General features: G+C 39.6%; 1 protein-coding gene across 11 annotated transcripts in view; it reads left to right on the top strand.

Annotated features, from left to right (window-relative positions):
- PTPRM (protein tyrosine phosphatase receptor type M) overlaps positions 1-21596 on the top strand; it is a 454976-nt gene that overhangs the window by 361563 nt on the left and 71817 nt on the right. For 6 of the 11 annotated variants that reach the window (XM_072327945.1, XM_072327947.1, XM_072327955.1 and 3 more), the window contains one exon: positions 3377-3564. In XM_072327945.1, the coding sequence (XP_072184046.1) occupies positions 3377-3564 (188 nt within the window). Of the gene's footprint in view, positions 1-2603; positions 2616-3376; positions 3565-21596 lie in introns of all 11 variants that reach the window. The other 5 variants (XM_072327944.1, XM_072327951.1, XM_072327946.1 and 2 more) reach the window with 1 other exon arrangement.

Here is a 21596-nt window from a genome sequence, read left to right on the forward strand (position 1 = left end):
CGGTGGCGCAGCGGTAGAACTGCCACTTGCAACACCAGAGGGCCCGGGTTCGAATCCCCCCTGTGGCGCAAGGGGTAGAAGTGCTGCTCTGCTACACAGAGGGCTCGAATCCCGTGAGTTGGACTCGATGATCTCTAAGGTCCCTTCCAACTCGCACAATACTATGATACTATGATAAGTATTATGAATGGTGTTGTACTCAAATAGGGTTTATTTCTCAAAAGGTGTTTCTATAGGAGTAATGTTTTACCTGAGGTAAATCAAATTAGCTGTATTCGAATCAGTTGAAGATTATAGCTGTTAACAAGTGCTGTATTTCTGTTGCAACTAACACCCGCTCTTACCACCTGTCAATGTTTAAAGAAGTTATTTTAGGCTGTAGAGTCAATGGTGTAGTTAAAAGAAATGTGACCTCCTTGGTAGATACAGGTATTGCAAATGATTGAGCTCAGTTTTCTCAGTCAGAAACCCCTAGAATGGCTGCAATGCACTTATCATTTCCAGATTTCTGTATAGCACAATTTTCGTCCAATTCATGCATATTAGGAACTCCACCAAATGGAAAGAAAAATATTAATGATAGCTGATGAGGTACTCTTTAAGTGGACAGCAATCTTACTTCTCAGTTTCAGATATGAGGAAATTTTCATATATTTGAGGGAAAACTTTCATGCTCATTCTAATAACTGGAAAGAACACTTGAGAGCTCAATTAAAGCTTTACATGACAGACGTTAAATTTACATGAGTGTAGGTCATGTTTGTCATGTTTCAGTTGCATGTATTACTGAAACTGGAGAAATAAATGAGTGCTGTCCCAGAGAAGATAGTGTGCTGGGTTTGCAGATGCAGATGTCATAAGTTCATATAATAAGTTCATATAATAAGTTCAAATAAATATATTCGTTAAGTGTTGTATGACTCTATGGGAATCAGTAAGTGGGAAGTAGAATAACTGAAATTGTATGAGATCTTAAGCAAAAGAGACAGACTTCCCATTCTGTATGAACTTGTCGTCTGGAAAAGCTCACCCTTCCAGAGAGTAGAAATGCTGAAAAGCTCATGCTAGTGCTCAAAGGCAAACCAAAAAACTGTAATATTTGTGGCTTCATAATATATAAGCCAAGGAATATAAGTGCTTTCTTTAAAGCAACTTAAAACATTAGTCCTCAAGAAAGAAAAATTGAATTAATGTAACTATGAGAAATAAAGAGATGTAGAGAAGAAAATTAAAACAAAGGAGGTTGTGGAAAATGAACTAATAAGGATGAAACTGCAGCTTTCTTAGTACAAGAATCTGATGTCTGGTACCTTTGCATTCATTCTAGTTATTAACAGTTTGGGTTACAAGGACTTCCCTAATTTGGAGAGGAAAAAATAATGATAATTTAAAAAAGCAAAATTATCTAATCTGCTTCTAAAAAGGAAATAAGCCACCCAAAAATCATGTTCGTACACTTTCTTTTGTTTTTTGTGTCTTAGCCACTTTGTAGTTTTCAGGTGCCATTTCAGCAGCAACATACTGTACCTACACTTGTATACCACGTTTCATGCCATGCATCCCAAGGTGCTTTGCAGTAGTTTTATCACACATTAGACAGAAGTTGTCAGATTTTCTCACTAAATGACGAGTCTGTTTTCCTCTAGATTGATTCAGGTTAGCAAACCAGCATGAAAAGTAGTGCACATTCTCATGCCCATAAATTGTTCTCCGCTTGGTTTAGATATAAATGCACCTTCCATACTGACTGTATGAGGACCAGATTTCATACGTCTTGTTATCACTGTGAACTGACAAACTCTGAAATCGTTCCTGAAATATGATTCACTGAACTCTGTGGCCTTAACACCTATTTCCAGTGATATAATTATGACCAAAATCTCACCTTTAATGAGATGTGGTAGTATTTTTAGAATGCGGAAGAGAATCTGGGACCTTTTCATGCAGAAAATATGAGTAATTTTCAGCTATGGTGTATTTAATTTGTGAATGTGGCAATATATTTTTAGCTCTTCCCTATCATTCATTGAGTTTTACAGAAGTTTTTTTACATGTATATCTAGAAATATGTTTTATTTGTAAACCTCTTGCTGTGGTTACTGTGCAGCCAATGAGGAGTACTTTGGGCAAGTCAAAGCCCTACATCTACAATTGAATTTAAAAATCAGGAACTCTTTGAGATATGTAAAATTATTACTTGGGGAGCAGTAAAATGTATTTTTTAGTGACATTTTGGCCTCAGAATTTGAGGGTTTTTTTCTTCTCAAGTCTTTACTAGTCTTAAGAACTCCCATCTAAATAGGAAGAAACTGACTTGCTTCCTTAGGTAGAGAGCACATTCACATCTGCTTTTATTGCAAAGTATACGTTTTGATCTCAGTTATATCTTTGGGAACTGACTCACAGTAAGATAGCTTTGTGTTAGTGCTGTTGATTTATACAGTGAAACTGAGATCAGAATCTGACTCATTTAGGCAATCACACTGTAAAGACTAAATTACAAACATAAAATTACCTGTAATTATTAATGTAGTACTGTTGCTTATGCCCTGTTTCCTTTTTCTCCTCCTCTTTTTTTCTCCTGATATGTATCTTCTTAAAAGTGCCAATCAATGGTAAGTCGCCCATTTGCCCCACGGAAGAGATGTGGAGGGTTGGGAGAATATGTGTTCCATCCAAATTTTAACCAGCCCACTGGGTTATCCTGTTTGTTGGCCTGCATGTCAGTTGACACATAACATTTCATGCCTAATGTGATGGCTCATGATATACTGTGGTCCTAAAGCATGTTCAGTAGCCAGTCAAGACATTTTTCCTGATCAGATGATCCTTTGCATCTGTCCTCTTGTACTCTGTCTCCAAACGTTGTATCAGATCTACATTTCCATTGCAGTCCTAGCTTGATGAAACCATAAGCCATTTTGTGCATCCTTTTATTTTGCTCACTCCAAACATTTGCTCTAAATTTGTAGTGTAAAATATTGCAGTTAACTAATCTAAGAAGTCTGCAAGTCCTGTTTTATTCTATAGGACTTGTTGAAGTTTCAGAATGAAACTTCTGTGCAGCTTAGAACCAAATGCCTAATTTAAAACTCAATTATAATCAGCTAGTGTTATTTAAAGCAATATTATAGTTCGGACTGCGATGCAATGCTTCCATTGTAGAACCATGGAATTTGCCTCATTCCAATCAGTCTTGCAGTTTCCCTGTGTAAACTGTTCCATGGATTTACTGTTCTTCTGGCACACAGCCTTCATAGACAGAAGCAATGTTGATGATGTCAGATTTCTGCCATTCCTCTAGAAATCTGTGTGATTTGTATTTTTGTTTATAAGTAAAAATGAACCGGTACATAATGAGGTACTCTTTTCCTAGATGAAACCCATACGATGGGCAGTGACACAAGCAGCCTGGTCCAATCCCATACCTACAAGAAGCGAGATCCAGCAGATGTGCCCTACCAGACCGGACAGCTTCATCCAGCCATCCGTGTAGCTGACTTGCTGCAGCACATCACCCAAATGAAGTGTGCAGAAGGCTATGGATTTAAAGAGGAGTATGAAGTAAGTGTCAGCTGTAATGATGTGATTATTATGTCTTCTGTCCTGTTGGCTTTATCTGTCTGCTACCTGTAACACAGAATGGAAGAAATAATTACTCGACCCAGTAAGTCAGGTGCTACGCGATGGGAGGTATTGAATGGAAAGGATCACCTCCATAGTAAGAAAAGTTTTGGTAGTAACAAGGCTGGAATGAAGAGTGAGAAGCAAAACCTTTCTTGGAAATCTCTGTCTAATTTCACTTGCAGAAATACGTATATTGAAAAAGCAGCTCCACTAGCACTCTCCTGGAACTTACGTTATTTTTCTTTTACTATTGACTAAACAGACTTGCCCTGTAACACGATATTAGTGGGGAAATCAAGTTCTACAAGCAATATTTTTCATGTTAATCATGAAAGGCATTCATTATTGCAAGGATGTGCTCACATATTCAGAGAGGTCCATAAGGCTATAAAATGTATTCTGTGCTGTATGAATTTTTTCTCACTTTGTGGAGGCTATTTCTAATCTTCATTGTTTTTCATATGAACTTATAGACTCTCTTTTTGCTGTTTGTTTGTTTGTTTCATTCAGCATCTCTTTCTTCCTTTCATGCTATAGTGACCTGTTTCTCACTGTTATCCCCTTAGTGTTAAAAGTCACAACCACTATGTCCTGGCAAAGAATAGAGGAATACAACATCATGGCACTGCAGACTGTATCTTACTTGTGAGATAAGTCTGTCTAACTAGGTAGAAAAAAAAAAATAGCAAAACACAAGCAAAACTTGCTCTTATGCCCAAAACTATAGGTAATATTATACATGCCTTCGAAAATTTGTTTATGATGTAGAGCCTTGAGGAACATGTTGCCCCTCATCCAAATCATATAGCTGAACCAATGGCAACATCTCAGCCTGGGTTGGCTGTCTAACATAGTATCATCGTATCATAGTATCGTGCGAGTTGGAAGGGACCTTAGAGATCATCGAGTCCAACTCCTGGGATTCGAGCCCTTCTGTGTAGCAGAGCAGCATTTCTGCCACTTGTGCCACAGGGGGGATTCGAACCCCGGGCCTCTGGTATTGCAAGCAGCAATTCATGAGAGCCTTTGAAATCTGCTAGGTCCAATATTTCAATATCTAGAACAAACAAATGAATGCCCTTTCTCCTCTTTTCTTTGTCTTTTAGCTCAGAGCTCAGGGAATTTATTAATGTAGATGAATCTCATGTGGTATTACAGGATGGTTACAGCAAGTAGAGTTTCCCACAGTGAATTTTAATCCAAAAAACAAGTAGCATAAAAATATTACTTTGCAAAGGAAAAATATATATGATTGACCCACAGGATTAGACTACAGATTTCCAAAATTACTGTAGGAGTGTGTGAGAATTTGTGAAATAATTTTCCATTGCTGAGGTAGGAAGGTACACTGCATAAAAATTCGCTGCGTCTGATATGTGACATATTTAAAGCTATCAACTTGAAACACTCCGATACCGTTTAATACTTTATATGGACATGGACTGTGACCTAAGATGATGTGCTCAGACTAAAAAATAATAATTGTTCCCTGTTCTGTGGCCTAGAAAACAAATTGTGATTGCCAGCAGCCCACCCTCCTGTTTTCAGGGGCAGGTTGTACATGACGGAGACTGTATCTACCTCCATGCATAGTAGTGTTCATCTATCTAATGGAGCCCCCGTTCAAATTGCACTGCATCTCCAACCCAATATAGAGTCCTAAATTTCCTTTCCTTGGGAAGTAGGATGTGAGAAATCAGGGGAACATTTGTAAATGGGTTCTGGTGTCATGTTATTCCAGTGTAGCAAGTAAGAAGCAGAGTGATCCAAATGCAATTTTAACTGTCTTCTCAAAGTAGAAGCCAGCAAAAAAGATCCCTTCTCATTCTTTGATCTGATAGAAATAGAAGGGAAAACAACCAGCAGAAACCATTTAAATTGCTTCCATCCTGCAGGGCATAGGGCAAGTAACAGTTCGTCTTTTGGTCATGCACAGGTGTGTTCTGCTCTAGCGGCTCAATGTACCATGCTTAAGTTTTTGAAGGTAGGAATTCATGTATTCACTCTTGCAGGTCCTTCACTACAAAGAGATCACTAGTACATTGCTTACCTTTTATTAGCATGCTTTTTGCAAGAAATAGTGTTTTAGGGAGTTTGTTGTGCTTTGTCATGACAGCTGTATGATATAAAAGTTGCTTAAATATGTAATTGTTTAAACTGGTGTTTGTAACGTTAACTTTCAAAGCCTGTGCTTCAGGCCCTTTCCAAAGTCAACGACGATAAGATTTTTATTTTTTTTTTCCTTCAAATGTAGAAAACAATTAATTCCCAGAAGGAGCTAATCACTTGTCAACTTTCATTTGTGCAGCTGACTTAAGCAAGTTTGTTCCTTTGAGCTTTTTATGACACCGTTATTTTAAAATGATGGAATTTTATTCTTGTCTGTGGAAAAGATTTGCTCATCAGCCAAAACCCTTTGTACCAGCATTAAGCCTAGAGGAAAGCTACAATTAATTTATATTAAAAAAGAAGACTGTAAAATGGAATTTATAATGCAACCAACGACATGGCTTTTTAACTACAACAGATCAAACGATACTACAAAGAAACAGTTTCCAGGAAAATCACTTCTATTACTAAGCTTACCAAGCTGAGGAATGGCGTCCCATTACAGACAATAGGTGTAGTCATGACTAATGACAGCAGATGCAATACATTTGAGTGCAGTGTATAAGTAAAGGGAGACTTAAGATATCACTGCATCTGAAAAAGTCTTCTTTGTATGGGGAAATTTTCTACAACCAGCGTGAACTATAACAAACTATATATTTCAGGGTTTTTTTCCACCGGCCTACTGTGGTATTGCTTTTTATTTTTGTCCATGTGCATTGAAAAAAATGCTCAATCTGTCGTAGCACTGCTAAGATTGAGAATCAATTTGTTTATGCTGCTGTCAAACTGATACTGTCCTCTTTGCAAGGTTGAACTAGGCAGTGGAAGAACTTTTTTCCTTATAAGTTATCAGAAGGATAACCGTCCAAATGAAAAGGAAGAAATGGTTTGGCAGGGGATTTGTTTTGAATGAAGTCTCATACATGATTTTTGCTCTAACAAGACAGTAGGATTATATATTCTCAGCAGGGAAAGAGTTTGGTTCAGGAGAAATTCACACAGGATTCGCTCTGAAAATAAATCTGTTGAAGTGAACAGAAAGTGAAGTAGCACATTACCCATTAGCGGCACTTCAGAGGAGTGAAAGGATACGATGCACTTGCTGTCATGCATAGTTATAAGTGCTTTAAAATAAAATTTCATAATTAGGACCACAATTCACAATAATTGGGGCAGTAGTTCACAATCCAAGTAATTTTAAGTCCTCTTGGCTTCATATGTGAGTTTTTGGAGTAATGTAACTGACACAAAGAATGAAGGTTGAAAAATCATCTTTAGTAATGGCAGGATGGTGCTTGATCGCTTCTGCTCCACTCTGCGATGTGATGGCCCAGTTGAGATGCTGACTACCCACAGGTGCCATGTACAGGGCCTCAAGAGGGCACAGCACTTGGCAGGATTATGCCCTTCTGTGTGGAGCAGAGGTATTTTGGCTCTCATTGCCGACAAGGTTTTGCTGGAGTATTAGTAGGGAAGCATCCTGGCTTTGCTCCTGCCATGGTGTGTGTGTGAGGATAGAATGAGGCCCTGAGCTTTGGGTGCAGCAGTGCAGCTTTGGATCTGGTGTGTAGCTGTGTCTGCTGAGCAGCAGCAAAGACAGACATGTCCTCAGCAGTGCATTGGTAGCAAATTCATGGCCATTTAGCCAGGTGTTTCTCAGGTGTGAAAATAGCATGGTTACATTACTGTAAGCTAAGGACTCAAACACAGACCTTCATTTACGGCCTGGTGGAGTGTTAATGATTGGAAAGGATTGCACAGAAATCCTTAAACTCTGGGAAATTTCCACACAGCTAGTCTGCAGTAGAGCTTTATATCCTTTCTATCCCCTGCCATACCCTTAAGAAAGGAAAGGTTTTGGCTTGGTTCCAGCAGCATTAGATTGACAGAATAACATTGGCCTGATTTCACAGAACCTCCCCCCCAGCACCCCCGCTCTCTCCCACTTCCCCCACCAAACTGTGCATTATTTTAGCTTATCCCAGCTTCCAAAGCATGAGAGCTTGCACTAATGATGGAGAAGACACATTGCTTATCTCCTTTCTGTGTTACAGAAGCTATACAAATAGGATAAAAGGATTAAAGTGGTCTCTACATTTCGCCACCTTTTTCCCTTACACTTGCCACCTTTTCAGACTTCCTAATTTCACAGGGCCTTACACTGTGTCTTTTCACAAAGATCAATATCTGTTAAAAGGCCTTGAACACACTGCTGCAAAGGAGCGAGTTCATGTCCTTCCTAAGGAGGAGACGAAGTAGGCTTCTCTAGGCCAGCGCAGCTTAGCACAGCTAGGATGGAAACAGAAAAAATTATCAAGCTTATTGTTTTAAGTAAGTTTCATTGTAGACTCTATTTTTGGCTCTTTCAATCAACAAAACATTTTACCTGTTTAGTGTGAATTGTTTCTTTGCCAAATAAGCCTCTGTTGACATAAGACAGTCTCAAATAGATTTCAGAGTGTCTACACAACAGCTTGGACTGGTTTAGCCGAATTGATTTAAAAACACACCCTTAATTAAACTGGTGCAACACTGTGTAGATAAAGCCTTACAAAATCAATTCCACGTTATGTTCCATGACAGGGACTTCTGAGCTTCCATTATCTCAGAAACAGAGGTTCCTTTGAAAAGTCAGGGTTTGCAGAGGGTATCCTTCTCAGATCAGCCTCATTTACTGTCACTAACAGCACTGTAACAGACTTTTTAAAAAGTTTCTCTGTATAGCATTAACTTTAAAGTATTTCCCTCTGATGTATCTCTTCCCTTCCTTCTCTTCCTTTCCTGAAGCACATTCCCTTTCTGAAGGATTTGTGGCTGTTCACCTGTTTCACTCAGGAAGCAATTTTAAACTAATATCATTAAGGCTACACTGCTCCTAATATGATGGAGTTACATGCCGTCAAGACATTGTACTGATTATGCTGCTTTTATACTGCATGGTCTCCATCCACTCTGAGGGGTTGCACCAATGTATCTGTATTAATCTCTAAATCACTGCACTTAAACAGACAGATACTGATGTGAATACAGGCTCAGAGGGCCTTTCAAGGTCAGGGACATGAAATGTATTATCTAATGTATGTTAACCAATTCATTTTATTTTAGCACTTCTTAACACCTATTATAGATTAGTAGCAGTATTTTGAAATAGGTTCCCTGGTTGTGGTTGCTGTTTAGTTATACCTTGGGGAATCGTGGTCAAAGGTGATGATGAAAAATGGATAATTTGAAGAGGATTTGGAGGTGAGTGGTGAGAATAATGGAGGGTAGAAGCAAAACATGTGCATTGAAAGGGAACTTCAAAGGCACATAGGTAGATATGCTGTCTGTCAGTGAAAAAAGAGAGTTTTTTGCCCTGTGTACTGTTGGCCTGTGAAATACCTGCAGCAGAAAACAGCTTTAAGAAACAAAACAAGAAAAACAAACTCTCTTAAAACAGCATAAATACAAATCCTGGGCTTTAGGGGCAGAAAATATTGCAGGCAAGGAGTTTTTTGTGAGGAAGTTCACCCCGTAGTTACCCACTTAAGGCTTTGCTTTCTCCAAACCACCATTATACAAGTGTCTGACCTAGGACAGAAATCTGGTAGATTTTCATTTTGCTTCTGTTGTGCAAATACAAGGCAGACCAGAATCTTGTCACCTCAACCAACTCCTCCAGCACAGCTTTTCTTTCTCTTGGTTCCAGCTGTAAGACAAAGGTAATGCCACATAAACCTTCTAAGTCCTGTGCTCTGGGACCCTGAAACTGAAACTTCATGAATAGCGGGAGAAATAAAGAGTTTTGTTGATGTCAGGTTGATATAACTGCCGATAGGACCCAGCTGGTACTGCTTTTTCTACATTTGTTCTTTATGCCTGCAACTGACATGTCTCACCTCCAGTCTGTACATTTTTATCGTGCTTTTTGCCTGATTTTCTTTGATATTCTGTAGCACCTGCTGAGGCAGTCAATACCACAATCAGTGCAGGTTATTTTCTATCCTGCAAGACACAAATTAGAAAGAAAGCAAAAAGACTCTGGAACCTCAGGAGGGAATGAGGGCATTAGTACATGGTTTAAATACATGAAGGGCAACATATGTGTCCTCTAGAACTGAGAGAAAGATAATTGTTTTTCTTTCTTTTTTTCTCTTTTTGTTTCTGTAGCAATGAGAAAATTCATTGGAATTGGAAACAGTTGGATTGGAAACAATAGAGAAATCGAAACATAAGTAAAATAGTGGGAATTTGTTGTGTGGAAACAGTGTAGAAAACTATTGGAAATGCTCCTTTGTAGTGATTCTTGCTATTATTTTTTGTGAAATGGCATAGATAATTAGATAGAGCTGGAAAAAATCACCTTAATATTCGTTTGTATCTTTAATCTTTAATACTGGGAAGTTGCAATGGTTTGATTATTTGCATCATAAATGTTCTATTCCGTACACAATGGATAACCACTGCTTAAGTCAGTAAAAAGGTTTATATGTGAGTTAGATATTCCTTTTTCCTTTATCAAAGGACTGTGTTCAGAATACCCCAGCTTCATCAGATTACCATGGGGTCTGCAACAGCCTTCCACAAGTCCCAGGTAATGTGTCCCTATGTGGGTTTATCCCAGACTCGTGGATGCTGGAAGACTCAGCACTGAGGAGATCATGTCTCAGGAGTTCAAAAGGAATGATAGAACCAAGCAGCTGACATGTCCTCAAACAGTGTTTTGGTTTGTAATTACTAAGTTACTTCAGATCAATACCAAAATGAAGTCATTCCAACCCAGAAACTACATTTGCTAATAAATAACATGCATAATTAACGATGCAAACTACCAATGCATGCAGTATCCCTTTAATTCTTTAGTAAGGGTTGCTTCAGTTGTTGATCACACAGCAGGTGGTGACACACTGGAACAGGTTGCCCAAGGAGGTTGTGGATGCCCCATCCTTGGAGGCATTCAAGGCCAGGCTGGATGTGGCACTGGGCATTTATTTTACTACACGTGTTCTGCTGGTTTCATACAATTCTGAATCTATCCTTCATAGCTGATAATTTTTGTTCTTAACAGGCTTTTAATGTATGAAAGATGCTGTCTGTCACAGTACTTAATCTCATTCACATAGCATTGCCTTCCTGTCCTATGCTGCAGTGACTGCCCAGAGATTGAGGTACCCCAGGCATTTCTAAATCTCCTTGTTTCCTTCTCCTGCTCTTCCTAAATGCCTTCTCCAGTTCTTCCTAAATGCCTTCTCCTCCAATTTAAATAGATGAGCATATATATGCAGAGGCAGCTTTCTAGTTTGTTTTTGTTAAAGCAGGTTTAATTAAAAAGTATTCTTACCACAGATTATAGATTTAGTCAGGTCATGATTTCATTACAAAGGCTTAGGGTTTTTATGTTTGAATAATAGAATTGTGGAGGTATGTATGCTATGCCCCCCCATACCCATTCTATAACCCTAGGATTACTTTCAGTACAGTGTAGTCAGCTGTTTGGTCATGCTGTGGCATGGCTGGTACTGATCAGTCTGAGTTAAGTGGGTGTCAAGCTCTTGTTTTCCTCTCCTTGATACCCCAAACATTCTGAACTGTATTATATGAACTTAGCGTAACAGGAATAAGGATATCTAATTCAGCCCAGTATTTCAAGTTGAGGCTGTGTCCCAGGGAATGCCTGGTAACTTTTGAGTTCATCTGTCAAAAAGTGTCTCTTGGAACAGGTGACTGGTAACTGAATGCAACTTAGTTTTATGTAGATTTAGAAAGGTTGTTTTGCTTTGCTTTGCTTTTTTTCCCTCCATCTTCGGTCCAATTGCCACAGTGATATTCAAAATTCATTCTAATTTTGCACCCCTTTTATTTGACTCCCTCCTCAGGATCCTTTATTCCCTCGAGGCACTGCAAAATCTTGCTCAGTTTCTTCTGGAAGGATTTGTAGGCACTTGTAATGCCAAATTGGAACAATAAAAGAAATAGCTTCCAAGTATCACTGATTGTTGTCAACTTGGCGGCAAGCAGAACTTTTGAAGTCCAGTATCCACATCTGATAACTCCGAGTAATTAACACAGAGGTTATGCATTCTTTTTAATGGAAACAGTCAGCCTTTTCCCTCGTACTGCTTCCTTGTATGTTTTGCATGTAGGCACATGCCTTTTCTCTTAGTAACCAACAGCCACATATTGTTCCGCTGTTTTAGCATGTGGAATCTGTTGCACCGTTATTCTCCAGCCTGCCCAGTCTTCTTCCCCTTTGGCAGCCACAGGTTGGGAAACAGTCAAGCTGCATTAAGCAGATTTCTCTGAGTGTGTTTTACTCTGTCTGTCTGTTAGGCAAGTCATTTTTGCAGCATAATCTTGCTACTGTGTTTTTGATACAATCACGTCTATGCTGTGTAGCTTTTGAAATTAGGATTTTGTTTCCGATTTAGTCAATCTGTGTGCCATTATGGGTTATTGAACACCACGGTAGGAAACTAAATGAGGCCACTGAGCTTCATTTCACTCATAAGATAAGTTTCCAGAGGGAAATCTGCCAGAGCAGCCATAGCACTCACATTTCTGAGGTGATAGGTTAAACTTTCTAAATGCTTGTGACAAGCACAATTCAAAAGAAATAAAAGTTTTTGAAGCTATATACTGCATATTTGCACCAGGCTGACTTATTAATTATTCAGATAAGGCATTGAATATTTGATCAGAATCTGTAATCCCTTCTTCAGTTAACATATTATTTACTTTTGAAAATTGCTGACGTACCATACTTTTCCCACTGGACAGGCAAAAATGAATTGGTCCAATTTATGTGCTCAGAATAATATATTGTGCTTTAATGTTAAGGATATTATTCATTATCTCCTATTCATATAAGCTTCCTTGCCTCCTTCATATTTTATTAGTGCCCTTTAAAAAGACATAAAAAAATCAGTCATGTAGTTATTCCATTTTAAATTATGCAAATGATGTTAAAAGCAATTATAATCTATTCTTTTATTAATTATAAATACACCCTATGTGTTTTCTACGGACTGTATTTTATTCACTGCAAATAATTATGCATTTTAGTCTATTTCTGGTTTCACAACTAGATCATTATTATTGGATGTTTGTAAAGCGAGAGGAATACTTTTCAAATCAAGTTAGCATAATTTAGCTATTAGGAGTTTTAATTCAGCATCAGTTTATCCACAACGTACCTAATATATGCATAATTTTCTATAATGTATTTGTTTTAAATAAGTTAAAATAGCCATCACGAATCTTTTAGGAAATGAAAAACTATATTCTGTGTAACCCCTTGGCTCCGTGTACCTTCTAAAGAAGTTTACTGTCTGCAGCACAAGATTTTTTGCCTTAAAAGTTTCCTGCAGTGTTTCAGGAATTGTCCTGTTAATGGAAAAAATGATTGGCATTTTCCAGCAGGAAGGAATTTTTGGTTACAACATGCTGTTTGGATGGTCACGGGAAAATCTGTGGGAAATGATAAGTCTACTGCAATTGTGGTGGGACGTAGTTGGGCATCCAGGCAGGTTATCAAAGCCTCCTTCCACCCTACTGGTTCCCTGCCAGCATCTCTGTCCATATCCTGCATGCTTCAGTGCGATAGCTGCTCCCCCAGGCGCTCATCAGGGCACAAGCTGGGCAGTGCCAGTGCATGGGCTGTTGCTGGATACTGCTGTTCTCCATCTGTTTGGCTTTGTCTCTGCCTTACTAATAAGCGGGTAGGAAGCCCTGGGTCCTCAGCCATTCATCTGAGAGGTCCTGGCTTGTCAGCCTGCCCTGAGGAGATGCAAGAAAGGAAGAAAGATGAGCAAGGCAGCTATGGAACAAAACTGGCTCCTGATCCAAAGCTGGTGAGAAAAGTGGTGCATTCATGGAAATAAGGCAGCTCAGGAGGTGGGCAGAAGGAAGAGCAGGCTGGCTTTGGGGACTTGCTAAATACTGTCAATGAGAGATTCAGTATTTCTGAGATGATACAATGGCAGGATCAGGCATGTAGATTTGTTGGAATTGGTGGGTTTGCAGCTTGATTCGGGACTGATGAAAATTCCTGGCATTGTCACTTCTTCACAAGACAGAAAAAGGATGTTTTTAGTCTTATAGCATGATTTGGAGCCCAAGGCAAGGGAGGACATTAAGGATGAGCTTAGGTTCAGGTAGGTTTCAAACATATGTAAAGGACAGGCTCAATATACGTTCCTTTCTGTTCTGTATTTTACCATTCACCTAAATGGAAGCAACACTAGGGTTTTTGTATACGCAGGCATCAGACAACTAATGGTTTGGACATGTTAATGCTGTAGTGACAAAACCTGAATGTCTGTCCACCAAGACAGTGCACTTTCTTCCCCATAAGACCTCAAAAAGATTTATGATTGAGAGTGCTGTGCTTTGTTATATGGAAGAAATGGGTGCCTTGTGTTTATATAGGGTTAAAATGTGTCTACCTAACTGAGCCTAGTTATTACCTATCTACCTTTCAGATGCCTAGGCAGTTATCATTCTTAGCATGTAACAGTAGAGAACCGTATTATATGTAAGAAGGCTATCTGAATCTTCATGAGACAAGCCATCTCCACTTGTATACTACATACCAAAGGGATAAGGACCTTCCTTGATGAGCAGGATGTGTTCAAAAGCAGGCATAGCTGTGACTGCCTTTGCTAACAGAGGTAGCTTGCAGAGGAGGGGGTATTATAAACTGTACTCTTTTTTAGAGGGATTATAGGTTTTTTGTCTTTATCTTACCCAAACAGGAACAGGTTTCCTTTCTGAATGCCTCCCAGTGCTTGCTCTGGGCTGCTAGAGTCTCAGTGAAGTGTTGGTTCCTGAAATAATCATAAAGTTGGAGCATGTGATTAGTCTGGGTGAAGGTAATGGGAATACTTTACCTTTGATGCTTAAATACTTGGCTGTATTGCAGAACTCTTAGAGTTCTGAAGTGAGAAAATACTACCATTCCAATTGTTTACAGTAAATGCCCACACATGAATGATATTTGTGGTTTTGTAAACCAAGAGTTATAATAAAGCAACAGAATTCCTGCTTGACATAACGGAAGTTGAAAGGGTAGGATCAGATTTTGTGCCTTCTGCTCAGGGAAGAATGTTAAAAGCAACCCTTATGAACAGTTAGGAAAGAAACAAGGTGACATAAAGAGATGGGAAGGGCTTGCAGTGCAAAGCTCTTTTTACATTTGTCTTGTCCTTCCAAGATCCTCTGAATCTGAGCAAGACTGTCGAGCTGAGGCATGTGCTTTTTAATCTCGAGAAAGACTGCACACAACAGTTCTTCAGTCTATTATGATACCAGCATTGCTCTTCCAGGTGCTGTCAGCCTTTTACTCATTGCTAGAACAGTTTAGCATGATGTTTGCATGAAGGATATTTCAGCTCATTGTCCTCTGTGTTAGGATGTGATATCAGCTGTGCTTTTGTTCAGTTAGGTTGGATTTTTATCTGTGCCTGTTTCCATTTGTCATTGGACAAAATGACTACAGAAAAACTAAGTATTTTTAGTTTGTAGTTTTGCTTATTCACCTTGTTCACGCTTCAGCTTCTGCTTTTATGCTGTGTGTAACACTGTCAGTATGCAGCTTCTGTAAGGTTGGCATAATAAACTGCAAAGATTCTGTGAGTGAGGAAAGTGGCACAGAGCCACTTTATCAGCTCCAGTACCAAGTCTCTATCTTGTTGCCAGGATAGTGAAATATCACTCATTCCTGGCTGCTCTAATACCCCCTCGGGATATTCTGAGAGGTGCCAGAGATCAGTGTTACATCTGCAATACTAACAACAATTATTCACGATTTCTTATAATGCAGGAAATCGGGAGCGCCCAACAAGGCGATTAAGCAGCAGGTCTAAGGTGAACAAAAGGAAATATTTTTCACACAGTGTATAATTGCACGGTGGAGCTCATTGCCTCAAGTTGCTGTGAAGCCAAAATTATAAATGAGTTCAAAAATGGGCTAGACAAATTCATTGTTAAACACAATGACTGTATGCAGTCTCTGGCTGAGAAAGAGATTGCTCAGGAAAACCATTGATTGCTAGAAGTTAAGAGGGTACCGTGGGGAAAGTCTCACTCTCTGTTTGCTCTTTTCTTCATCCTTTTTTTTTGTAAACATCTGCTACCAGTCTGTTGCAGAAAAAGCAATGGCATGTGTGGACCTCTGGTTTGACCTAGTAGAGCTGTTAACACCTACAAAGAAGAAGAACATAAATCAGTGATACTGCATAAGCAAAGCAAACAGTGTGAAATGGCTATTTTTAATTTTTTAACATACTATTAGTAAACATTATTGCCCTAACATCACTCTGCATTGCAAAGAACACAAAGTTCGGTAAGTTAGCCAGCTTACCCATTAGTTCTTCACTTCAGCAACTGTCCTGATCCACTGTCCTGCTTTTGGACTTTGAAATGTAGGACAATGATGCTGTAAGGAAAAGAGGGAAAAAAAAGACATTCACTTGTAAAAGAGATTTTATTTAAAAAGCACATAGCTCCAGTCCTGAAGCCTAATCTTGAACCTTTATTCTTAGCGGTGCTTTATTCCACAAAGACCTTTGTTTACATCAATTAGGCACTTTCAAGTAAGCAACGTTACTTACAGTGCATAAAGGTACGCAAGTTAAACTGTTCTAGAAAGTGAAGCATCTCTTGCTTATTGGAGAAAAAAATGGGAGAGTCTTACATGATTTTTGGAATTTAACAGATTGAGTTTCCAAAGCACACAAACACATTTGCTTCCATTCTGTAGTGGGACAAACATCTCAACAAACCTAGCATCTTGCTGCTTTATTTTATACACATTTCAGTTTTACCAGAGTTTTTCATTGTCTCTTCTTTTGTATCATCACCAGCTTGAATTTTACATTTCTATGCATACGCTGTAAATCAAGTCTATAGAACCAACAGTAGGTAGAGCATAGAAAACTGCTTGAATCCTAGGAAAAGTCATATAAATTGCTCATGCTTTTTGTGTGTTTAATTGTAGATCTCATTAGAGATTGACATGTTTTCCCTCCATTTGTCAGTTCTTTGCACAGCATTTGTGTTTGTTTTCCTAGTGTTTACTAAGCACATGTATCTCTGCCACACAAAGGAAGATAAAATAGTCCATGCTTTCTGTTGCATTTAGGGCTGCTGTAAGGTTTTAACTGCTTTTTGGATTGATTTTTATTTTTGTGATGAAGACTATCTATGTATTTTTGAGACCTTTTTCAAAACACCATCTTTCTGCCATAAGTGGATCTTTTTCACTGGTTAGGACAGCCTGGTTGAGGAGAAAAAACTTTTCCTGTTGATATACCTAGGAGTATATTTCTCTTTAGCTCAAGCATGTGGGATTGCTTAAATTTCTTACAAGGAATCTGGTTGGATCCTTATAATATAGCCCTGTTCCAGGGGCAAAGAAAAGAATGAAGCCAGTAAATTTTTGTCTAGCTGGATATGGACACAGGGATGCAAGCACTACTTGTGCTTGCTCAGATTCCACCCTGTCTCTCCTGGAGTGCTTCCTTCAATACCAGGAATCTTCCCCACAGATAAACTTGACCTTCTGCCCTATCCTCTACTATTTGTGGAGACTCCTTTACTCACTTGCTGACTGCCAGAAGACGGTAATGTGAGAACATTCATTGTCCCGTAGCTATTGTAGGGATATTTGAGATCACTTATGTAGCATGGAATAGTGATCACAGAACCACTGAATATTCCAAGTTGGAAGGAACTCACAAGGATTATCAAGTCTAACTCCTAGCTACACACAGGACCATGCAAAAATCAGACTATATGTCTGAGAGCATTGTCCAGATGCTTCTTGAACTCTGGCAAGCACAGCGTTGTGACCACACAATACACATTTACAAGGTATGCCACAATTTTTGTTTTTACCTGCTTGGACCAATCTGTCCCTGCCGTGTCTCTGTCACCCGTGTTCTGCAACTGCCAGCTCTTTATCCTGACCATGGTGGACAGGACAGTTTGGGGAAAGTCATCCTCCCTAATGCTGGGAAAAGCAAGGAGCAGGAGGTAGACTACATGCATGCTTTACTCCTTGCAGACAGCTGCACTCTTCGCTTTCCTCCAGAAAGACAGCAGAGTGATTATGTTGATGGAGGGGCAGAGTGTGGAAACTGATGTCAGAAGGAATTTTACTAGGGTGGGGAATTCTGCATCTCTGGGGTTGAGGGAGAATAAGGTTATCTGTTCATGTGTCCTAGTTCCCCAGTTTTGAAGAAAAGCAAGTCCCATGGTCCCTGGAAACCTGAGTAATCCAGAAGGCTAATAATAACATGTTTTTGTTTTGTTTTGTTTTGTTTTTTTATGGTATAACAAAAGATTTGAATGCTGCTACCCATACGACTGCTTTAGAGTGGAGGAGCCATGTGTCAGAGTTCTCAAGGTTACTAGAGCAATAATGGAAAAAAAGCAAAAATAGTCACTGTCTTATTTCATTGGTGGAAAAAAGGGGGGTGGGAGTAGGTATTATAGAAAACACTATTTTTATTGTCACTAATAGGAGCTATATTTTAAAAAGCAGAAAATGCACGTACAAAAAGCAGTGAAGTACCCAACTCACTGTACAGTTCTCTGCATGCATGCCGATGTTTAAGGCTTTTTCAATGGAAAGGAGGAAAGTTATCTTGCGTTACACCAGGATTAATTTGATCTGATGTCAGATCAAATTAATTAAGTCATCCTTTGTTTATATTATCATCCTTCATCATTAATTTATTAAGTCATCCTGCCCCTTTACTAAGTCATCCTGCTGTACTCGGCATTGGTGAGGCCTCACCTTGAATACTGTGTTTTGTTTTGGGCAACTCAGTACAAAAAAGACATGGAGGTATTGGAGCAGGTCCAGAGAAGGGCAACAAGGCTTGTGAAGGGCTTGGAAAAATAACCCTATAAGGAGAGGCTGAGGGAGCTGGGGCTGTTTAATCTGGGGAAAAGGAGGCTGCGGGTAGACCTTATCGCCCTCTTCCAGTATCTGAAAGGTGCTTACAGTGAGAGCTGGGACAGTGTCTTCTCACTGGTGACAGGTGACAGGACGAGGGGAAATGGCCTCAAGTTGTGCCAAGGTAAGTTTAGGTTGGATGTTAGGAAGCACTTCTTTACAGAAAGGGTAGTTAAGTACTGGAATAGGCTCCCCAGGGAGGTGGTTGAGTCACCATCCCTGGATGTGTTTAAGAGCTGTTTGGATGTGGTGCTCAGGGATACAATTTAGCAGAGGGCTGTTAGAGTTAGGGTACTGTATGGGAGATTGGTAATCACAGCCTGAACCTCTGATTAATCAGCTGAGGCAAATATGGGATCAGCTGTGGGAGCACAGGTGAGAGTGATGTAACTGTGCTCCCGGAAGGGGTGGAGCTCGACTCCATCCCCTCTGAGACCTCATTTAAGGGCTGACTCCCACTGAAGCAGCATCTCTTGGAGATTGCTCACCAGTGAGGACTGTCCCAGCTTCTTCAGCCAAGGCACCACCACTGGTGAGTTTTCCTTTACTTATTCCTTCTGTACATTTGCTACCATCTGTATATTAATAGCCAATACAGGGTACTATGGTTAGGCTGTGGTTGGACTTGATCTTTGAGGTCTTTTCCAACATGAGTAATTCTATGATTCTGTGTTTAACTGATATGCTAAGTTCTGATACCAAATATCAGGACTACGATAAAGTTACCAAGAATGTTAATATCTCTACCCAAAATAATAAAAAGCAAGCAATTTTTATTTGTGGTATTGTATCATATGTGCTTATATACGTAATCTTATAGAACTAAGCCTCAGCTTACAAAGGTTGATGTAGGGCTAGGTAGGGAGCAAGAATGCAACATGGAACCACTAAATTGACAAATTTTCACTAAACCCAGGAAGTTTGCAATTACTGAAAGATTTCCTCTGGAACCCTAAATGCTGTTGTATGCAATTCCAGAAGTATCCATTTCCCAGATTCCCCAGAAGAAACAGATGCTTCCCTACTGCATAAAGTTTGATATTGGTAACCCTTATAGTGAGCTTTCTCAGTACACGTCCAGCAGGGCCACCCAGAGCAGGGTGCCCAGGCCCACATCCAGGCGGCTTCTGGAAATCTCAAAGGAAGAGACCCCACTGCCTCTGGGCAGCATGTTCCAGTTGCTTCGTCACCTGCACAGCACAGAAGTGCTGCCTGCTGTTCAAAGGGATCCTCTTGTGCCCCAGTTTTGACTTGTTGCCTCTTGTGCTGTTTCTGTGCACCACTGGAATGAGCCTGCCTCCCTCTTCTTGCACACTCCTGTCAGGTTTTTATATAGATCCCATCTGCTGAGCTATCACTTCTCATGACTGGATATTCCCAACTGTCTTAGCCTTTCCTGAGAGGAAAGATGCACCGATTCTTTCATCATATTAATGTTTCCTTTCTGGACTCTCGTCAGTTTGTCCAATTCTCTCACGTTTGGGGGAGCCAAGCACTCCAGGTCTGGCCTCACCAGTGCTGAGCAGAGAAAATCACCTCACTCCAGTTGCTGGCAGTGTTTTGCCTACTGCAGCCCAGAATGCCAGTAGTCTTTGTGGCAAGGGTACATTGTTGAATTATTCAACCACATGTCCAGCGGGTCTTTTTCTGCCAGGATACAACTGGGCAGCCTATAGAGGTGTGTAGGGTGGTTCACCCCAGGTGCAGTACTTGGTACTTCCCCCTCACTGGACGTCATGCAGTTCCTGTGAGATATTTCTCAGCCTTTCCAGGTCTCTCTGGTGGCAGCACAACCCCCTAGTGCATCAGCCACTCATCTCAGTTTTGTTCCACCTGCAAATTGCTGAGGGTGCAGTGTGCCTCATTGTCCAGATCATTAATGGAGATGTTAGACAGATTTGGACCTACTGTTGAACATCCTAGCACTCTGGCTGTACGCTGTCCAGTATATGTCCTCATTAGCAGTCCAGCTGGCAAGTCTAGTCCCTGCTGAACTGAAGTCTCTGAATCTCCCAACAGTAAGTCTTCCTGTGTTGTTTAAATGTTTAGATTACTGGGACTTTCACCAAGGCTCAGGACTAGAATACTTCAGTGCCAAGTCACTCTTGTCAGTCTAGCTCAATCTTTATAGTATTCTCTGGTTCTTCAGGCAGTATTTGGCATACAGAATTGAACAATACTTTATTAATAAGAGTCTGGATAAATATGGACTTCATTGTACAACTAGTGATTGGCTTAATGAGAGGCAGATGCTTGGAATCTTTGTATTGTCTTATAAGGGAAATATTTATATAGAGACTCAAATTTTTAAGTTTGGTTTTATAGAGGGATGTGGAGAATAAAGGCATCTGCCGCTATTCAGAAGAGCTTTTATAATGTTGGTTTGCCTCAATTAATCTAGCATGAGCGTAGTGTTGTAATGAAAGGAAATGTAGAATAAAAAATGTAGAGCTGCAATGTATATAAATCTTGAAATGTCCACAGAGAGTTGATAAATTGCTTCATTTTGCTCAGTTTATGCAAAAGAGAAAATGAGGAAGCAGATTGGAGAAAAAAAAAAAAAAAAGCACAAAAACCCCTGCAAAATTATAAATCAAGTCATTAAACCTCAATCTTCTTTATTGAAGAATTGTTTTGATACTCAGCAAGATTAGAAACAGAACAAAAGACTGGCTAGGGGACATGTTTGCAAGGGTCCTGCACATCAGGAAAAATTCCATAAAATAATGTCATCAGTGTGAACGAAGTTCAGAACTGTAATTATTCCTGTTCTGCTTTTAGAGTTGTCAATGTAAACAGTAATTTGAACTGTTGGTTTTGTGTGTGTGTGTGTATGTGTGTGTGTGACTAATGTTTTATTTGTTCCTTGAGTTTCTAACTGGTTTTTGTTCTGCATTATTGCATGGGCTTCTTAATT

This window comes from Excalfactoria chinensis, chromosome 2 (genome assembly GCF_039878825.1).
Source record: "Excalfactoria chinensis isolate bCotChi1 chromosome 2, bCotChi1.hap2, whole genome shotgun sequence".
NCBI lineage: Eukaryota > Metazoa > Chordata > Aves > Galliformes > Phasianidae > Excalfactoria > Excalfactoria chinensis.